This window comes from Apodemus sylvaticus, chromosome 2 (genome assembly GCF_947179515.1).
Source record: "Apodemus sylvaticus chromosome 2, mApoSyl1.1, whole genome shotgun sequence".
NCBI lineage: Eukaryota > Metazoa > Chordata > Mammalia > Rodentia > Muridae > Apodemus > Apodemus sylvaticus.
The window spans coordinates 92,562,424-92,583,913 of record NC_067473.1 but is presented as its reverse complement, the minus strand read 5'-3'; the positions used below and the strand labels follow the sequence as shown (position 1 = coordinate 92,583,913).

At 38.1% G+C, this 21,490-nt stretch overlaps 1 protein-coding gene across 1 annotated transcript; it reads right to left on the bottom strand.

Annotated features, from left to right (window-relative positions):
- Positions 1–9,827: 9,827 nt before the first annotated feature.
- On the bottom strand, positions 9,828–10,409 carry LOC127678704 (transforming protein RhoA-like). The gene has a single exon (XM_052173855.1). It carries the CDS (start codon positions 10,407–10,409, stop codon positions 9,828–9,830), a length of 582 nt encoding a protein of 193 aa, XP_052029815.1.
- Positions 10,410–21,490: the final 11,081 nt, after the last annotated feature.

Below are 21,490 nucleotides of genomic sequence, written 5' to 3'. Positions count from 1 at the left end.
CTATTGGTAATATTTATGTATTTAATGTATCAATAAAACTGTATTAATAATAGTAACTATATTATTCTTGGTCTATGTTTGGAAAAAATGGCATGAGAATGCTGGAAAACTTTCCCTTAACAGGATATAGTTCAACATTCATGTTAAATAATAATTTACCTATTGAATTAAATAGGTATTTAACTATTAAATGTAAATAAATTGTATTACATATAATGCATATAATATTATGTACATGCATATAATATACATATAGTATATATTTTATTTATTAGATATTATATAGATAGAAGTAATGGATATTTGTAATATCTATAACACAATTATATATAATATATATTATATAATATATAATATAGATATACAAGTAATTGATATTTATAATATCTATAACACAAATACAAATGGATAACTTAAACTGACAGATGCTCACAGATTGTAGTTTGTCAGTAAAATATAAATATAGGAGATTGTATACTCATCAACTATATTTCATATTCTTGGGAGAATTCATGATTAATTAAAGAAAGGTAAAAAAATCATCAAAATATGAATAAAAACAGAAAAAAAGGGAAGGTTTAAAATTGTAACTATGAAAAGGGTAAATTCAAATGACACAAATAAAGAAATTCAGAGGACAAAACAGGTGAGGGAAATGGTGTCAAGACATTATGAAGATTCGATTACAACAGAAACAGCAAAACTCCGCAAGACTGCAGAGAACTAGATACAATGTATCATAAATAGCACAACACCGGAGCGACAGGAACAAATAGTAGACTATTTGCCACTACTAAGTGTGTATTCCTTTACCTATTCACTCATCTTTTGAACATAAGGAGACCAGGCACTCTAATCTATGTAGAATTAACTGTGGATCATTAAGGGAGAGAGAAACTGTTTCTTATTGAGATACATCTATACCAATTTTAGATGAAATGTGGATCAATAAATTAGGCAATAAGCAAGATAAACAGATATAGAAATAATCATTGATACATTGGAAAATAGATAATGTTTCTCATTTATATCTTTAAATGTTTTTCATTGGTAAGAAAACAAAATGAATCAAATGTCAATCAAATAATAGACTGGGTTGTCATGTTCCATGCTCTATGAAAGTCCACGAGTTTAATGCAAATCTTATTCACATTCCAAGCATGTCCCATTTGCATCATGTGGGTCTTATTAATACATCTTTAGAAAACATGTCCATAAGCTGTATCTATTCATATTTTTCCCATATGCAGACTTGAAATAAAATGCATGAAATAGTAATTATATAAGCAAAACCAATTTTCTCACAAAAAGGGTTCACAAACTCTGTGTACCCAGTAAAGAGGCAGATCTGGCTGTGTTGGCAAGAAAAAGAATGGTCTGTGCTGATGAAATAAACCACATTACTTAGCACTGTTTAGTTTATGCTGTAAATGTGGGCAGATAATGTGGGTTAGAAACATTATTGCCTCCACAGGCATATGGTAATTATATCCACATTAAAGCCCTCCTGTTCATCGCAGATGTGTGCATGCGCGCGCGCAAACACACACACACACACACACACACACACACGTTTGCAGCTGATGAGATACATCTCTCACACTGCGCTCATCAGCACATCCATCTGTGTGTACCTCCCACCTAGGGGGGCTGGCAGAGCTTCCCTCAAATGACTCTTTCCTCCTGTAGCTCACCATATAGAAGATTACAATGTAAACACAAAGCTAGGAAAGGCGTGCAGCACTTCAGAGCAGCAGTGCATGTGGAAAGCAAGTGTTCTCCCTGAGGCTGATCTGCAGTGAGCCACCTGAGTTTTGGTTCGTCATGGCCCGTCCATGAGACAAAGATCCACAGCTGCACAGAGTTATCAGCCGAAACCCAAACCCAAAGCAGAGCCTGGACATCAGCTACTCCACAGCTGTCTTAAGTCTCTTCTTTATGCTACACTTTGAACTGTCTTAAATATGCTTTTAAAAACATCCCCATAATTGTATAGCTTATAGATAATTATTCATATTTGCAGACAAACAACAGAAAGAAGACACCAAAGAAAAAACTTAAATCAATATTCAAAGACTAGACAGTTGAGGAGTTATGCTTTCTCCATTATGCTCTCAGTCATATGGCATACAATTAAAAAATAATTATTATGTCCCATAGCACTGAACCCACACCCTAATACAGAAGGAAAGTAAAATTCCATTAAAAAACAAATCACAAAGCTCCTGGATAGGATAGTTGAAACTAAACTCTCCTCTGGTGTAGATTGCCGTGTCTAAGGGCCTGGGTAAGCTCATCCAATTGTGCTCTGTAAACTCTGTTTGTATTTGGAATCCTTGTTTGCCCAGGCCCTGAGTGAGTACATGGCAGCCTGATGGGAAGTCTGCTCACCATTCTCCCGCACTGCTGCCTGCCTGAGAGGACAATATCTTAATATGCTGCTTAGGATACAAATACCCTGAGCTGCACATGCTCTCACCAGTGTTCTGGGCTTTTCCTGCCTAAGGAATCATCTGAAGTCACATTTGGTGTGCTTATTTTGATGTTTGCCTTGATCCCTGTGGGGCTTAAAGAGATTAAGACCTTGTGATAGCCAGATTGTTGGTGTTTAATGCTCCATTACTCAGCTTTCTGCAGGGCTCAAAGTCAGTTGGCAGCACAGATCCCAGGAAGCAAGCCCAGCCCTGATGCTCTCCAGCAGGGAGTGTGTCAGGGTGACCTCAAAATAGGAAACACGTGCTTTCCAGGAAAGGTGATGTGGAAATGTCCACGCATTAGACATGCCTTGGTGTTTTGTTTTGCCTTTAGAGAACTAAAGACCAGATGAGTCTGCTGAGCACTGCCACGCACCCTCCTTAATCCACATGCTGCAAATACATTTCCTGGCATTGCTGAGAGACAAGTCTCTCCCATTTCTGCATGTCACAGGACCAGAAACAGAGACTCTCTTTGTTCTGGAATAATAGTTTAGGGATGTTTGTGTAGCAGCCTTGGACCATTGCAATAGTCTTCCTCAAGAGTACAGGGCAGGTTTGTTCCACAGTGGTAGAAGGTGTCTCCCTTTGGCCTAAGGCAAGCAGACTAGATGCATATAAAACCTGGGGGTTCTTGAATCCCTGTGTTCCTCTTTGATAACACAGCCTAATACATCTGCAGAGACAAGAGCACTGTCTTACAGAAACTAGTACTCAGGAGTAGGCCTAAAACTGGTGAATCTGAATAAAATCTCTTTCGTGTTTAATCAAGGAATTCCATGTCTTGTTGCTGGAGAAAGGAGTTATTTTGTCTCATATCTTAAAAGTTCAGTGCACGGTTCTTTGTCTGTTGATTCTGGACCGGCCATAGCAGGAGGTCATGGTGACGGGACTGTATGGTTGGCATTGTGACTGAGGTTACTCACCGCATAGCCATCTGCTTCATACTAGAAGCAGATGTGTGGGGAAGAACAGAGACATCAGGGGAGTGAAGGTATAAGAGTGGATGGGAAGACAGGGGTAGAGAATATGGAGGGTGGGACTAGCGGAAATATAATCTTTGAAGGCATGTCTGCAGTTAGCTGCTTCTCTGGATTGGCTCTAGAGATTCTGTAATGTCCCCAGACAGCCCCAGCATCGAGGGACAAAACATTGGTAGAATTCTAAATGACAGGCTAACCAGTAAAAATGAAAAAAATCTCACACTTCCATCTTCACAAAGCATTTGGTACTCGGTGCTTGTATATGGTGTGTGTGTGTCTTCATTCATCTGTGAGTCTATATATATATATATATATATATATATATATATATATATATATATATATAATATACCTGTAAAATATGTAAACACATTTTCAAAACAATCTTTGTAATTTATTACAATAGGATGGCCATCATGATTTGAAGAGAGTGCTTAATTTGTAGGAGCTTTCTATAAAAACAGAAGTCAGAACTATACTAGTTTTTTGTAAATTTTTACTTGTCTTTACAAGCAGACTTATTACCAATCTCAATAGCAACAATTAGTCCCTGAAAGCCAAAGGGAGGTAACAGCTGACCTTGTGTTAAAACTATACAGCTTACATATAAACACACCTTTATGTTGTGTATAGGGACATTCTTGAAGCACACAAATCAAATCCTTATCATCAAATTCTCTATTAACAAAATTCCTTCATGACGGAAGGCATGAGGGCATCATTAGCTTTAGCACATGGAACATGCCCAGGAGACAACAGCGCCAGGCCCTGAGCACCTTCAGTTCATGTCCTTTGTGCAGTGTAACACTTCTGGTGATGAGGAGGAGCTGATGCTTGACACCTTTGTGCACTGTCTACAGCCTTGCTTACTCCGTGCCTTAATTGAGTTCACCACACTTAAACTAAGAGTACTAATGCTAATACTTAGTTATGTTTGGGAGGGTTGATTTTGAAAAGTATAACAATTTTGTGCTAAAATGGAACCTTTAATTTTACATAGGTTACTAGGTTAATAAGGTCCTTTGTTTGATGTAACTATGATTCATATGACTCTTTATATTTGGTTTCCAAGTTGAAAAGGAGAAACTTTCATAATTACTTAAGTTAGCTATAAACTAATACAAAAAATCTAGAGCTCTTCTCTATAGACACTGAGAAGCTCAGCAGTTCTTAGTAGTTGACTCTATTTAAATCTGCTGTAAATATGGAAAAGTCTATATTTGAATGTGCCTTTGTCCATTTAGATTTTTGAATGTTTAATCATCAGTTCTTTGCAAATTATGCACATATCATACTATATTAATATGTTACATATTGCAAAACATACAAAACAAGGAATCTGAAATGAATTTGAAGTTGAATACTATGGTCTTAATTTAGTGAAAACAGTGAATGCCTATAGTCATGATAATTCCAAATTTCAGTGTTATTTTATTAGCCATCCTGTCTTGTGAGGGCAAAGAAAAAAACTCAGAGATAGGAGGTATTACATCTTCTATGGTGTCTGCTTTTGCTTGGATTACTAATTTATTGTCAATGATTTTCTTTTCGAGATTATTTTTATTAGATATATTTTTATTTGCATTTCAAATGATTTCCCCTTTTCTGGCTCCCCACTCCCCGAATGTCCCATAAGCCCTCTTCCCTTCCCCTGTTCCCCCATCCACCCCTTCCCACTTCTCTGTTCTGGTATTGCCTTATACTGCTGCACTGAGCCTTTCCAGAACCAGGGGCCACTCCTCCATTCTTCTTGGACATCATTTGATATGTGGATTATGTCTTGGGTATTCCACATTTCTAGGCTCATATCCGCTTATCAGTGAGTGCATACCATGACTGATCTTTTGAGACTGGGTTTTAATGCATGTAGGAGTTACAGTGATCAGAATTAGACAGCAATCTATCTTTCAGATAGCTATGATGTTTAGCAATACCATGAAATACATTGAGATCATGAAAGGTCACATGATACACATGATGACATGATTATCAGTGTGACGTCTGATAAATGTGACGTCTTACACATGACTGTGTAAGAAAAGTAATGTCACTTGCTGTGAGAAAGTTCATGAGATTTCTTTCATCTTTACAGCCCAAAATGACCCATTGATAGAAAGTGTACTGCCTCTGTCATGCAATCCTAGGCAAATGTGTTTCAAACTTTGTCCTTGTTCTGAAGATCTGTGTTATGAAAAGATTTATGCTTTATCATGTGTGAGACTTAGTATTGTCTTGAGCTGGGTGTAAGTCCTCATTATTTATATGAAGCAGACTTCCCAGAATTTAAATCAGCTTTAGTGTGACTGCATAGTAACATGGAAGCTACCTCTGAAATATGGAAGTAACATGCCCTCTCTTGAATCATTGAAGGCATGCATACATCAATGCACTTGCTTGAAACAGACTGCTTATTTATACATTTGATGCTTACAAGTCAAGCTTCTAGGAATCTGAGTTACTGCACCTATGCTCCATACGTGAATTAGCTTTCATCTTGTACCTGGGAAAAGAACTTGTTATACAATTTGTGGTAACACACTAACACATAGCAGGAAGCCAGATACTTGATTTCTACAGTGCCTTGTGATGAAGATTTTGCCCTAAAAACTCTTTTTGAGTTTATCAAGTGCCCTTCTGAGTAGCATCATAGCATGCATGAACTTGGTAGCTACTGAACAAAACTGAACATAGCCCCGAAGTTCCAAACTGTATTTCAGGGGGAAAATCGGTCACTGTTCTATTTCACCAGCTATGAACCATGATTAAATTTAAAAAGCCAAAGTTCTGTGTGGCTCATGGTGCATACTTCTTTGCTCTCTGCTATTTTCTTTACAGGGTTGACCAACAAATCCCACTTCTAGGTCAAGACAGAGGTAAGAATCTCATAACAGAGGATCAATTCACATGCAGTTAATATGACAAAGTAGTGAATGAAAAAAGTTATTTGGTATAGAGGCAAATTGTAAAATATACAAATGAGTTTTAGCCTCTTCATAGGTATAGAAAATACAGCGTTCCAACCTTGGGCTACCTCTTAACTAATTCGTATTAAAACGATGAATCCCATATATCATCCAGAAACCAAAGCACGGATAACAGTCTAGCTACTGATAAAATAATCTTTAAAATGGCAGTGGAAGTGCAAAATCAACATATGGAGAACATAATTTGATCTTTAGTATGGTCTGTTAGGAAAATGTGTGTGTACGCGCGTGCGTGCATACGCGTGTGTGTACATTCAAAATGTTCCATATATATCTCACTTTCAAAATGAGCCGTCACATTGTTGAGTATGTGATGTCTGGGGAATGGTCCTCCAACAGAGGTTGTCTGATATTTCTAGTCATTTAATGCTATTAGTTGACCACTATCAAACATTGTCATAGAAGAAATGCTTCCTAAGCCATCTAAATACTTAAAAAATAGAAAATCAAAGGTTTATTAAAAATAAAATGACAGTGTCATGCTTCACAGTTGTGTCTGCCTTCAAGTACATAACCAGAAATTAGTCATATTATAGTTAGTTCTGTTATGTGTGATTCTGTTTGTTTGTTTTCTAGAAAAATACATACTGATCACCCTACTAGCTAGGCCAGTATCCACTTTTCAAAAGTGTCTGGGGGGTTCTCTTTTCCCACATCCTTACCAGAATTTATTACATTTTCTTGATGGTAGCCATTCTTCTTGTGATGGTACAGCATCTTAAAAGAATTTTAATTTGGATTCCCTCATAGCTAAGAATTATTGAACACTTTTCCCCATATATTTCTTGGTTACTTCTGCTTGTTTTTGAGAACCATCTGATCAACTTGCTCATTTATGAATTGAAATTTTTTGTTCTTCCAGTGTTTGATTTACTAAAAACCTAAATATTAATCCCTTCAAGACCCTAATTGCTGAGAGTTTTCTCTGACCCTGTAGGCTATATAACAACTAAGCTTATTGTTTTCTATGTCATACAGAAACTTTACAACCATGCAATCTCATTTGTAAGTTCCTTACAATTATTGACTGAGCTATTAGAATACTTTTTAAAAACTTATCTATGCCTGTATCTTGGAGTGAGCATTTTCTCTGTTTATCTCTAACAGTTTCAGACTTCTTTCCAGTGTAAGAGCTATGGATCTAGTTTCATTTTCTATATGTGGATTTTTTTTTCCAGAACAATTTCTTGAAGAGGCTGTTTTGCCAACCTGTGATTTTGAGAGTTAACATTCCAATTTCTAGTATTTTCTTAAATTCTTTTAAAATACTGTTAAAAACGTGTTTCCATTAAAGGCCATTCACTTCCTGTGGACGCTTGAATGAGAGTGGCCCCATTCACTCATATGTTTGAGAATTTGGTCCCCAGATTGGTAGAATTGTTTGGTACTGATTAGGGAGCAAGGCAAGTCACTGGAAGTGGGCTTTGAGGTGTTAATTGAAAAGCCTACACCATTGCAGTTAGCCATCTCTGCTTGTGGATCAAATGCAAGCTACTGCCCCATAACCATGTCTTGGGGCACGGACTGTAAGCAAGCTGCCAATTAAATGTTTTCTTTTATAGGTTGCCCGGTCATGATATCTATTCACAGTAATATAAAAGTCACTAAAACATAATCTTTACTAGAAGTATTCCTAGATACTTTGTTGCTTCTTTTTTCCATTGTGGATTGGATTTGTACTTGTTTTCTTTTTATTGAGAAAGTAGCTACTGGTACAAAAGGATTGATTTTTAAAGTGTCTGTTAGTATGTCTGTTGAATGTAGGTGTCTGAGTGCACACAGAGGGGGGTGAAAGGTCAAGGCACTGCAGTTAGCTCTTGCCAGCCAGCTTGTTGACACAAGGCTTCTTATTGGTTTTGCAGTACCCCGTAAGCCAGGCTAGCTGGCCCGTGAGCTTCCGGCGGATTCTCCTATCTCCTCTTCCTATATAACCATAGCAATGCTGGAAGTTTAGATGCTCACCACTATTATATCCAGCTTTTTACTAAAGTTATCACACTTATATGCGAAGTCCTTTACCCACTGAGCCATTCCTGACTTGCAGCTACTGATCTTCATGTGTTGATTTATGCTCTGCTACTTTACTAAAAGTGCTAACAAATCTATGGTTTTGTTTTTGTTTTTGTTTTGTTTTGTCTTTCTTGAAGCCATTCAGATCTCTTAAGTATCAGATGAGATTATCTGAAGTACTAATAACATGAATCCTTTCCTGTTTGTAGACTTTCTTCACTTTTGCATTTGCCTACTGCTCTAAGACTTCAAATACTGTAAGAAAAGGAGAGACACAGACCCATGTCTCACTCCCTATTTAGGGACAATATATTGAGTGTAGTGTTGGCTATAGGTTTGCCATATACAGCCCCCCTCAAACATACACAGACATTCACACACATGTATCCAGAAAAATGCTTATTCTTTTATGTAGAAAAATTAAGGCATAGAAAAACCTTCAGTCATTGGAGAGAAAGTATCTTCCCAGCCCTGCCCCATACCATCCATAAGAACAGGTGCTCTCTGAGAGACAATTTGAATAATGTGTCGAGAACAGAGGCCCTGTGACTTAGACCCAGACCCTGCAGTCCAGGTGAATCCACCTTCATGGATTCATTGCCTTAGGTGTGAAACCGGATTCCTATTGACTTAGCCCAGTTCTTGAAATGGGTACCAGAATGTAAAAAGCTACAAAGGGGGATATATGGTTATATTTCATCAGAAATAGGGAAAAAATGAATAGTGTAACAATTAATTTTCCATATTTTATTTCCAAATTCTTTCTTTCAACCAGTATACTTGCTGCAGGAATGACAAATATCATTATCAGAGAATCCAAATATATGAAAATTGCTACATCTAATCTGGGGTAGATCTTCTTAGTTCTGGTGACATACATTAAGTGGCACTAGTTACACAGTAACTATAAGGTAACTAACAAGAAGCCGTAGGGCTGTTACTGTACAGCTGCATGGACAGAGATGTCAAAGAGAATAAAGATGGAGGCAAAAGTTGTGAGGAAGTCAACTCTCAAGTGATGACACAACAGCATTCTTCCCACTTCACAGATGGTAGGTTGGGCAGGTCAGAAAGTAGTTACAGTCAAAATGACAAAGTTACCGTTTCTCTCCGTAGAGGTAATAAGCTCTTCAATTCGTGCCTGGGGTTTCAGGTGGAATGCAGAATGGGCTGTTCAGAAGAGTCATGACCCTGTCAGGTCAGGCCGACTGGATGTCATTAGTACTCACGGTTGCTTTCTAAACACTGGTAGCAAGATGACTTCTGATTTGTAATCTCAGACATATAAATAAACAAAAAGGCTAGCAATTACACAATAACATTCGTAAATAGCACTCGAAAATTAACTGTACCGGGGCTGTGTTTGCGCAAAGACTTCAAAAGACAAAGCAGCCAGTCTTTTTCTTCACACGATTCGTTTGCAGAGCTGCCCTTGTGGCCTTTTCAAAGACCTTTCTCACTCCATCTTTGGTCTTTGCCGAACACTCTACGTACTCGAAAGCACCAATGCTGTTCGCCAAATCTCGGCCTTGCTCAAGTTTCACCGGCACTTGCTTCCTCTTGGCTAACTCTTGTATTGTGTGCGAGTCATTCCGAAGATCCTTCTTGCTCCCAACCAGGATGATGGGCACATTGGGACAGAAATGCTTGACTTCTGGAATCCATTTATGTGGGATGTTCCCGAAGCTATCAGGGTTGCCAATGGAGAAACATATCAAGAGGACATCAGTGTCCGGATAGGAGAGTGGCCTCAGGCGATCATAATCTTCTTGACCAGCCGTGTCCCACAGGGCCAACTCCACCTGCTTTCCGTCCACTTCGATATCAGCCACGTAGTTCTCAAACACTGTGGGCACGTAGACCTCAGGAAACTGGTCCTTGCTGAAGACGATGAGCAAGCATGTTTTTCCACAAGCTCCATCTCCCACGATCACCAGTTTTTTCCGGATGGCAGCCATTGCCTAGGACGTTTCTGCTGCTGTACAAAGCACCTGGGACTTCTCAGACCACAGGCTCTCAGACTACTCCCAGATAGACCAGTGCAGAGGACACCTATCCCGAGCCACCACCCCTGAGGCCCAGCCCAACAGGAGGTGGCAGACTCAAGAGAGAACCAACTGAAGAAGGTGTTGGAAGGCCGGTGGTGGAGGGAGGCAAGATACGCATGCGCCTGAATGCCCAGCTTGGCTCGAGCCTGCCAGCCCCACCTACCCTCACTCACTCTTTTACAGTTCAACACGGGGTTGCGTGTGAGAGCTCTTTTGCCCTGAAAACAAGAAACTTAAGCAATTATGTTATGTGGGCATGATGAGAATTCTCAAAACACATTCTTTCTATTGCTGGTTTCTTCAAGATATTCTGTTCATACAAGGTGCTACATTTTGTCAAAGGCCTTTCATGATTGTTGTGTGGTTTCTCTTCTTAAATCGATTTAAATGCTTTGCCACATTGATTGATTTGCATATATTGAACCTTCCTTGTGTCCTTGGAGTGAAATTCACTTGGCTCACAGTTCGTGACAATTCTTTTTAATATGCCTTTGACTTCAGTTTGCAAGCATTTTATTGGAGGAGGGGTGGGTCCATTCGTGTCCACCAAGGAACTTGACGCATGGTTTTCTTCATTATGTCTTTAATCTGGTTTTGGTATGCATGTACTACTAGTTTCAGAGAATGCGTTCAGCAGTGCTCCTTTCCTTTCTATTCTGAAGAACAGCCGGGGAGGCTTTGAGTTAAGTCTTGGAATGGCTTGGAGGAGGCCAGCAGGGAATCCCGCAGGCCCGGGCTTTTCTTTGTTGGAAGGCTCTTCATCTCCGCTTCCGTCATGTCCCTCTCGTGCTTCTCTGCAATGTGCTTGCTCCCACCTTAATTGTGGCAGATCAGCTGTGTGCAGAAACATTCATTTAGTTTAAATTTTCCATTTAAAAAAAAGTAAGTTTTCTGAATGGTCCCCAATGACTGAATTTAATAGGAATCCACTGTAATATACCCATTTCACCTCTATTTTTATTAATTTCACTTTTTCTGTAGGCTAATTTTGTTAATGCTTTGTTAATCGTATTTATCTTTTCAATCCCTACTCTCATTCACTCTTTGTGCTGCTTTTTAGTCACTGTTTTATCACTCTTTGCCTGAGTGTTCATTGTTTCTTTTCAGTTTTTGGCTTTAGGTTTGGCATCTTTTCCTTTGAGATCTTTATGATGTTTTAGTGTAAGTATTTAGCTCTAAACTTCCCTCTTGAAACTGTGTCCCTGTGTCCTGATAAGTTTAGATTTCATTCTAGTAACTTCTAAACCATTTCTCTAAAATTGATGCTACTAACAGCTAAGCAATTAAAAATTAGAAAAGGAGTGAGGAGGTGGAGAGAAGAAACAGAGGAAGGTCATGTGATGACGTGTGAAAAACAACACACTAACCCAAGCACAGGAAATAGCAACAACAACAAAAAGAACAAGCAAGATGGCACAGCAGTGTTTTTGCTTTCTTTTAAACTTTTGTTTGTTCGTGGTGGTGGTGGTGGTGGTGGTGGTGGTGATGGAGCCATTTTCTTTTCCAAATTTGAATAAGTGAGATTAGTCCAGAGAGGGCTATGTGCAGCTGAGCCTTTCCCTTTCTGGGCCCGGCGGGATTTTGTGTATAACCCCTGGAAATTCAGGAATTGTCATATCCCATCTCACACTGCCACAAACATCAGAATGTCCTCTTACAGGATAGATGTTTTACCTGTGTGGCAACATGGAAGAACTTCCCAGGCCTTTAATAGAATGCAGAGCAACAGACTAAAGCAGCCTGCCCTTGAAAGGCCAAGCCCAGGGCAGTCTTGTGATCGATGTTCTCTGCTGACCTTGTTCTCTGTCCTAGCGCACCAGCTGGTCTCTTTTTTTCTCTCCTTACTAGCATTTCGACTGCAGACCCTCCAGCCTCGGGGCACCTGGCTTTGCTCTGCAGCAGTGGTTACCTTCACACCCAAGTAAGATCTGTGTCCATGAATCTGAGTGTGGGTTATGCAGGGTCCTTTCTCACTCATTTGTTAGGCTGGTAGGGAGGGGAGGGCATGAGAAATCAGCAGTGTTCTTAGGTCTAAGCTCTCAACGTTTCTTCTAAGCTTCCACAAACATAACAGCTCAGCCAACCCTGCCTCTTGACTCTGACTCAGTTTTCTTCTTGCTGAGAATTAACTATGCTTTCTTAATTTATTCTCCCATTAATGGATAGTAAATCAGCATCTCCCTATCTGGTGAAAATAATGCTGTCTTGAAAGGGGTGTAGGTATTTCTTCAAGATCTGGTTTCCAACCCTTTTATATTGTTATTCTTTGAATGATGTTTTTCTTTGAAACTCATGTGGAATGCGGGTTCTGTTGACAGTATTAAGAGGTGGATATTGGAGAGATGACTAGGGCATGAAGTCTCTGCCCTGAAAAATAGTGCCAGTATTGTAGAACAGATCTTTTTGTTCCCACTAATTGATCACTTTTTCTGAACTCCATCATAATAGTGCAAGAATATCCTCACAGATGCCAGCATCTTAAACTTGGAATTTCACATCTCCAAAACAGTAAGAAACAAATTTCTGTTCCCTAAACACTATTTACTGTCATGAATTTTTCTACAAAACAAAATAGAATCAGCTATATACCATGAAGTGTATAATGGTATATGGGCCATGTAATAACTTTAATTTGCATGGTTTTAGGAATATCCATGAAGTTGTTGTCCATGGTAGATGTATTACTTTTTCAACAGTACAGTAATTTCTCAACATTTTCATCAGCACTTATGATTTCCTGTTTCTTCTCCCTTTAAATGATGGCAACCTTAGATAGTGTGTCTTGTACCTCACTGTGATGTCAGTTTCCTCATTATTAGTAACATTGAGCATCTTTTCATATGCTGATTAGTCTTTGGATATCTTCTTTGAAGATATGTGCTCCTCAAGATCTTTGCCCATTTCTTACTTGGAATATCAATTCTTATGTATGTGCAGGAGCTCTTCATATACACTGTAGTGCTGATTCCACATGCAGACTACTGTTTCCCTTTGCTTCCTTTGCTGTATTGATTTGTACTGTGATATAGTTCCACTTGTCTCTTTTTCTTTTGATTCTCTGGACTTTTGGTATTAATATCAGAAACAATGTCAATGCAAGAAATCATTGCCAATTCCAGGGACAAAATTTTCCATGTTCACTTTCTTCTCATGTTATTGTTTAGGTGCCATACGTAGGCATTCAATTTGTTGTGTGACTTTTTTATCAGAAAACTTGAAGCAAGCATCTTTTTACTCCAGATAGGGCCCCACTACAGAAGCAAAGAAATGATTCCACTCACATATAAGATGGTGAAGCAATTAATTGAATAATAGTTACTTACAAAAGTGTGGATGACAGGGTACTATGGAAGCATGAGTCACTATAAACTACAGAGGCATAGGTAGCTGTATCACAGAAGGAAAAAAAGTTCCTCCAACAGCAAACTACATAGCTTTCTGGGGTAGGTATGGACTGGTGAGCCTTCTCCCTGGTAACCATTAATTATAATTTCAGATCCTCATAAGCCCTTTCCCTGCTCCACTGGTAGAAAGCTAATGGTTCCAATCCTATGCAGTTCTCTTTTGGGTAATATCTTAGTTGGAGTTTCTATTATTGTGATGAAATACGATTACTAAAGCAACATTGGGAGGAAATGGTTTGTTTCACTTACATTTTCATATTACAGTTCATCACTGAAAGAAATCAGGCCAAGAACCCGGAGGCAGGGGCTGATGCAAAGTCCATAGAAGAGTGATATTTACTAGCTTGCGCCTCATGGCTTGCTCTGCCTAATTTCCTGAAGGACCTGGGAATACTAGACCAGAAGTGGTACCTCTCACAGTGGACTGGACTCTCCTATAAATTAATAGTTAAGAAAATATCCTGCAGGTTTGCCTACAACCTCATCTTATAGAAGCATTTTTATCTACCCCATCCTTTCAAATAACTCTAGTGTGTCAAGTTGACATAAAACTAGTCATAGATGCTTATAGTTCAAGAGAGCAACAGTCATGCTATGCCCACAGGGAAGGTGTTTACAACACCCCACTCTATATCAAGCTCTGAATGAGTGATGTTCTCAGTGAGTATGGGCTATTTACATGGGCATGACTATGCCAAGGAACCTGCAAAGCATCATACCTATGGGGAAATGTAAAAAGTCTTCTCTGGGTTAGGTTCAGAGAAATATTAAACCAGCCTTCCTTCCTGGCTCTAGTGCAAATCTTGATATTGTGTAAAGAAAGTGTCCAACACTATAACTTTCTCCTCTGGGATATTTATGCCTTAAAATCTATTCCACTACTATGGAGACTACTTCTAGTGAGATTAGCAAAACCTGTCTCCTTGATCCAGCTACATACTATAAATCCTGTCTCCTTGTTTATCTATATAGAATATCCTTATCTCCCATTCAGCTCTATGCAAAAACCCTGCCTCTCTGTTCAAATGTATATAACGAGCATGCTGAGTTTCTGGAATGTTGCAGATTCTCCATCAGATTGACAACTTCACCTGACCCTAGCTTTTCAGTGGATTTGACCACATTTATCACTTCTTCATATTGTTTTCTCTTCCCTTAGTCATAGTCATCCCTGGAGCCACGTAAGGACCTGGTTCCACTTCTTCCTCGTAGCGATTATTCTGCCCCATTTAACATGATGTTTTCTGTACCTTTGAGGATGTAACGTAGATGTATCGATTAATGTTGAGAACTCTAGTCTAAGCACTTTTGCCAGTTATGAGTCTCTACAGTATTACCCGGTGTAAAAACAAATTTCTCTGACAAAATATGACATCGTCATAAGCTATGGATTTAAGTGTAAATATTTAGAAAACAATTTTACTGGCATATCATATTTATTTATCAAAAAAATAACAGTACCTTCTCTGCTAGGACAAGTTGATAACATCAGATGTAAATTTCTCCTGTGGAGTAGGTCTCAAGTCCCATCAGAAAGCCATCCATAGTACTGGTTACATCCATAGTAGTTGTGCCACTGTACATGAGTGGGCATAACTTGCCTAGCATTCTGTATGTATGTAAAACATACAGTTTGTCCTGGAATAGTTGTTAAAGAATTTATTTGACTTTCAATTGTACATCAGCAGTTCCATTGTATTAGATTGAGCTATACAGAGTATTACCTTGTATTAAGTCTATAGTGCCAGGCTTTTATCTGATTTAAACCTCGTGATGATACATTTCATGTTAGGTATACAATAACACATTTCTATTTTAGTACAAACTCTTAACAGAAGTCTGGTAACATACAAATGAGATTGCATGTGTTTGACAGAAAGACAGGAGCAATTCATCAGAGACTAAGAAGTGCCAAGCCTAGTTTGTCAGACAAGATAAATGAAATAAGTCTTAACAGTTGTTTTTAAAATACATTCCAATTTTTCATATAATAAAGAAAAAACAATGTTGCTAACATAAAAAAGTAAAGTATAGAAAATTAAGTTTGAGGGAAGAATTATGTAAGTATCTCTAGAGGATAAATTTGTCTTGGAATAATGAAATAATTTAAATATCTTTTGTGATTTTGGGTTCTTTTCATTTTTCTATAGCTTTGAAGGCAAACGGTTAGTGCTAGAACTTTCCAGATGAAATGAATTCTTACAAGAACAGTGATTTTTTTTTTATAAATTTTTACATTGGCCAAGAAGAATGTTAGCAGTCTTACATTCATTCCCTATTATAAACACATGAATTACTGACAATATTTTTTTTTAAAAAAAAGTTAGTTTTCCATTCCCATGTCCTTGCTAATGTGGCATATACACAAGGGATGAAAATTTAGGGCTGCCAAAATGGTTCAATAAGTAAACATGCTTGCTACTAGACTGACTCCCACATGTGTGCCTTGACATCCCTTTTATTCATATTAGACATGATTTAAAATTACTCTGTTTAAATTTTAATTATTTGTTTTATTTTTTGAGATGATAACATAATTGCATATTTTCTCTTTTCCTTTCTTCTTTGCAAACCCTCTCACATATAGTTTCTTTTTCAATAATTTTTTGTTACATAGACACAGGCATGCACACACATATGTGTATTTTATGAGTGCGTATTCTTAAATATACAATACTTAGTCTATGTAATGTTACTTGTATTGACCACTTGGTATTGAATAATATATTTGTGTGATCTTCCCCAGAAAGACAATTTCTACTTCTCTCTTCATTCTACAGTTTCCTGTAGTCCTTTGTATAGGGTTGAGGCTTCCTGGACATTAACATATCCACTTTGGCATGCATGTTATTGTTGTTCTTATTCAACTCATGTTTAGACAGTCATGTTGGTAATGGATATAGTAAGAATTTGGGTTTTGTTAAAAACCTAGTTATGTTATGTGAATATGTTTTTGTTTGAATCCCAGGTGTAGAATAAGAGGCTTCTTTACAGCAGGTGATTACAATTTTCCTCCTTCACTAATTTTGCCAGCTACATATAGTTTAATTCTGGGGACTCTGGAGAGGGTAAGGTGTAAATGGGAGAACCCTGAGAGAGCCTGTGGAGACTCCTGCTACCCATGCTGATGCTGGTTCCTATTGTTTGCAGCTTGGCAATTGAAGATCTGAAGACCACCACTGTCACATCAGACATGGAGATGCAGAGTTTGGACTGTCCAGCTGGTTTCTTGTCTTGCTTTGGAGATTACAGTTAAGTGATTAGATTAATCTACCTTGACCTTAGAACTTTTAATATTAAGAATGTTATAGACTATGGGGACTTTGGAAGTTGGACTAAATGTATTTTGCATTATGTTATGTGTAGGTATGGCCCTCATAGACTCATATGTTTGGACAAGCCTATGAAGGCCAGGAAGTGGAATGTGATTGTATCTTCTTGGCCCAGGGAGTGGCACTGTTTGGAGGACATATTGGAATAGGTGTGTCATTGTGGGCATGGGCTTTAAGGCCCTCATCCTAGCTGCCTTGGGGACAGTATTCTGCTAGCAGCCTTCAGATTAAGGTGCAGAACTCTCAGATCCTCCTACACCATGCCTGCCTGGATGTTGCCATATTCCTGCTTTGATGATAGTGGACTGAACCTCTGAATCTGTAAGCCAGCCCCAATTAAATGTTGTCCTTATAAGAGTTGCCTTGGTCACAGCAGTACAATCCTAAAACAGAAGTTGGTACCAGGAGTGGGGAGGTAAGAAGAAGGAGTTGGCGACAATTTGACATTGGATGAAGACTGACCATGCTATAAGGAATTCAACTTCCCTAATCATTAGGAAGTAGTCAAAAGAGGCCTATGTTCCCTTCCCCTCTAACCTTCTTTTTCTCCTACTTAGTATTAAGAGGTTGGAAGGGATTAGGGTGGAATAAGGATTGGAAAGGAAATCGAGATATATTAGCCCAGAAAAATAGCCCCCAAATAGGGCCAACAGATGGATGTAGCTTCTGACATTCCCAGAAGACATAATCTCATAGTAAATTCTTCTGCTCTTATAATCTTTCTATCTCCTCTTCCACAAAGATTCCACGACTCTGGGTTCCAGAACTCTGCACTTTGATTGGATCTAGTTTTTTTTTTTTTTTTTTTTTTTTTTTTAACAGTCTCTGTTGAAAACAGATGATCATTTGATGAGGGGTAATGACAACACTGACATTTGTGTATAAGGACAAATATTTAGGATGCACTTAATGATTGTGCAGGTTTAGTAAAGTGATAGCTGTATTTTCCTCCAAGACCCATGATTTCATTAACCCTAGGTATTTGGCTAGGTTTCTAGAACGAGGCATAATTTTCTTAGGATTGAACAGGCTTGAGTTCTATTACGTAGTTGTTGGTTCCTGCCAAGTATGTGTGCCACTACTTCAATCTTACACATATTATTCAGTGCCAGTCATTGCCCTTCTTCATATGTACCATAGCTAGGTAAGACTGTTAGTTGTTTAGAACTTGTATGATGCTTTGTGGTACCATAAAAGTTAGTCACCAGGAAAGATGATGTCATGGAAGTTCTAAATCAGAGGTCTCTGAGCCTTGTTTCTGAAGTTCACTATGCCTTTGGGGACTTAATTTCAATCTCTAAGGCATAACCAGGGTCAATAGTAATATCCTATACTATCTAGGGACTCTCTTGGACAACTCTGACCAATAACTGGATAGAGGGCTGTTGGATTTTTGGTTTTTTTTTTTTTTTTGAATCTGGTCTTTGGCTCTTGGAGAGAGCATTGTCAATTCAGATGAGAAATTTTCACATGAAATATATATGTATATTTTCATATAAACATATATATATTATAAATTTTGGGGCAATTGTATAATTAGGATCCCATCTGACATTTTAGATACCCTTACTCTTATTCTGCCCTCCTTCCTCCTCCTTCTGTATTTAACTCCGCTCACGAATTAAAGCCCACCAGATTTTCCAGTTTCCCCCTTAGATCACATGTACCCTGTTATTTCCCTCTCTATTGTAGACTCATCACACACACACACACACACACACACACACACACACACACACATGCGCGCGCGCGCGCACACACACACACAAACAAACAATGGTCCCTTTTTAGTATCTGGATGTCTGCAGTTGCTCCAAGATATATACTTGTATATGAGTATTTGAAACTAGGGTACTCCGATGAAACAAAACACCCAACACTTTTCTTTTGGGGTCTTGGTTACCTCACTCAATACAATCTTTTCTGGTTTTATCCATTTACCTGCAAAGCTCATAATTTCATTTTCTTTTAACAGCTGAATAACATTCACGCTGTAAGTGCCACATTTCATCACCCATTTTGCAGTTGGAGGATATTTAATCTGGTCCCCTTTCCTTGCTTTCATGAATAGAGCAGAAATAAACATGGCCATGTGTGGGAAGCCAGACCAACCCAAGATTTTTCAGAGGCCCTGATGAAAGAAGAAAATAATTAGTTCTATGTCTTTGTTCAGGAGTTGTCTTGACAAAGCTAATCTAGGGCTTGGAGCCATTGCCTCAAAAGAGTGAATGGTACCACTTCTGGGAACCCAACTCTTTTCCTGGGCAGTGGTAATCAGTCCTAGGGCAGCTGTGTTTGAGGGATTTTGTGTTCTCTTTGCCTATATTGTCTAATTTACCTCTCTGCTGACTTTGGTCAACACAACCAACATAACCACAACCAAACAAATGACAAATAGTAATATGATGCTGTACTTCTTAGTAAACTCGCTTGGCCTAAGTCATCATTAAATAAGACCTCCTGGTCCCAGCTATTGTTTGCCATTTTTATTTCACATTGTGACTATTAAGTATGCCCAATCCTCCCAATCAACACCTTAGCATTTGGGACCCTATTCCTAGTCCAGGTCACTGTGTATCTGTTTTTGTGCCAATACCATTTTGTAATATTACTATGGTTCTCTGATATACTTAAATCTGGAATGTTAATACCTCTGTAATTGTTCTTTATATTTAGGATTGCTTTTGTCATCTATTTTTGGTATTGTTTGTTTGTTTGTTTTATTATATTAATTCCAGTGATCCATGAGCACAAAACATCTTTCCATATTTTGATAGTTTCTTCAATTCCTTTCTTTAGTGGCTTGAAATTTTTTATCATACAAGTCTTTCAATTGCTTGGTTAGAGTTACCCCATGATATTTTCTATTATTTGAGTTTTTATGAAAGATGTTGTCTCTTTCTCAGGCCACTTCTCATTTTTATATAGGGAAGTTATTGATTTTTGTGAGTTAATTTTGTATCCAGTTACTTTGCTAAAATTATTAACAGCTGTAGAAATTCCCTGATAGAATTTTAGGGTCACATGCATACTATCATAATTATACTTTTATTTCTTCTTTTCCAATTTTTTTCTTTTTATTCCTTTTGATCACCTTCAATTATCTTTTTATTCTAGCTAAGATTTAAAGTACTTTATTGAATATGCATGAAATGGACAGCCTTACCTGTTCCTGATTTTTAGAATTACATTGAATTTCTCTTCCTTTAAGTTGATGTTCATTTAAGTTTAGTCTTGTGGTAAATTACTTTTATTGTGCTTATTTAAGTCTCTTATATCCCTGTTCTCTCAAGTACTTTTAGCACGGGAAGGATTAGAGCCCTTTCTGCATCTAGTAAGATGATGATGCGCTTTCTTCTTTGTTTGTATGGTAGATTGCATTTATTGGTTTATGCAGGTGTTATCTCTGTATCTCTAGGAAGAAGCCTACTTGATCATAGTGGATGAGCCTTTTGATGTGTTCTTCAATGGGGTTAGCAAGTATTTTGTTGAGTATTTTTGCATGGATGTTCATAAGGGAAATTGTCTGTAATTCTTTTTGTTGTTGTTGTTGTTTGGTCTTTATGTGCTTTGGGCCATTTACAACAATATATTTTCATTGTTTTAGTATATTTCAGGGCACTTGTTGTATTTTATTTTTCATTTTGTTCCAGAAAACTTTTTTTGTTTCGTGACTGCTTTCTTTGTCCAATCATCATTCAGTAAGATTTTTAATCTTGATGAGATCATGGATTTATTAGAGATTCATTTGTTATCAATTTTAAGTTTTATTGCATCATTATAAGATAAACAGAAGAGTTATTTATAGCCCAAGTTCTCATCATAAAGATTTATTTGACCCTGAAGGACAGAGGGTAGAGATAAGGGACAAAGACAGGAAAGAAAGGAAGAGAGAGAGGGAAAAGGACAGGAAGAAGGAAAAGGGGACAAAAGGGGCAAGGAAGAGGGACAATGGGTATTGTCCTGGAGGGGGACAAAGGAATGCCTCTAGATAAAGAGGTGACAGATATGGCACATAAGAAAATGGCAGTTCATAAAGGTGAAATGGGAGACCCTGTGTTGGGATGAGGTGTTCAATTTTAATTGGGCATGTTAATTAGGTGAGCCAAAAGGGGGTTTTTGATTACTGCTTGATAGTAGTCATGCTAAGGAGAAGGGATTGACCAATAAGAAAGACCTTGGGAATGTAATCTCATGGGTTTTAGCAAGGCAGAGGGAATTGGGGAGAAGGGCAAGGCCTGCCAGAACCATGCTC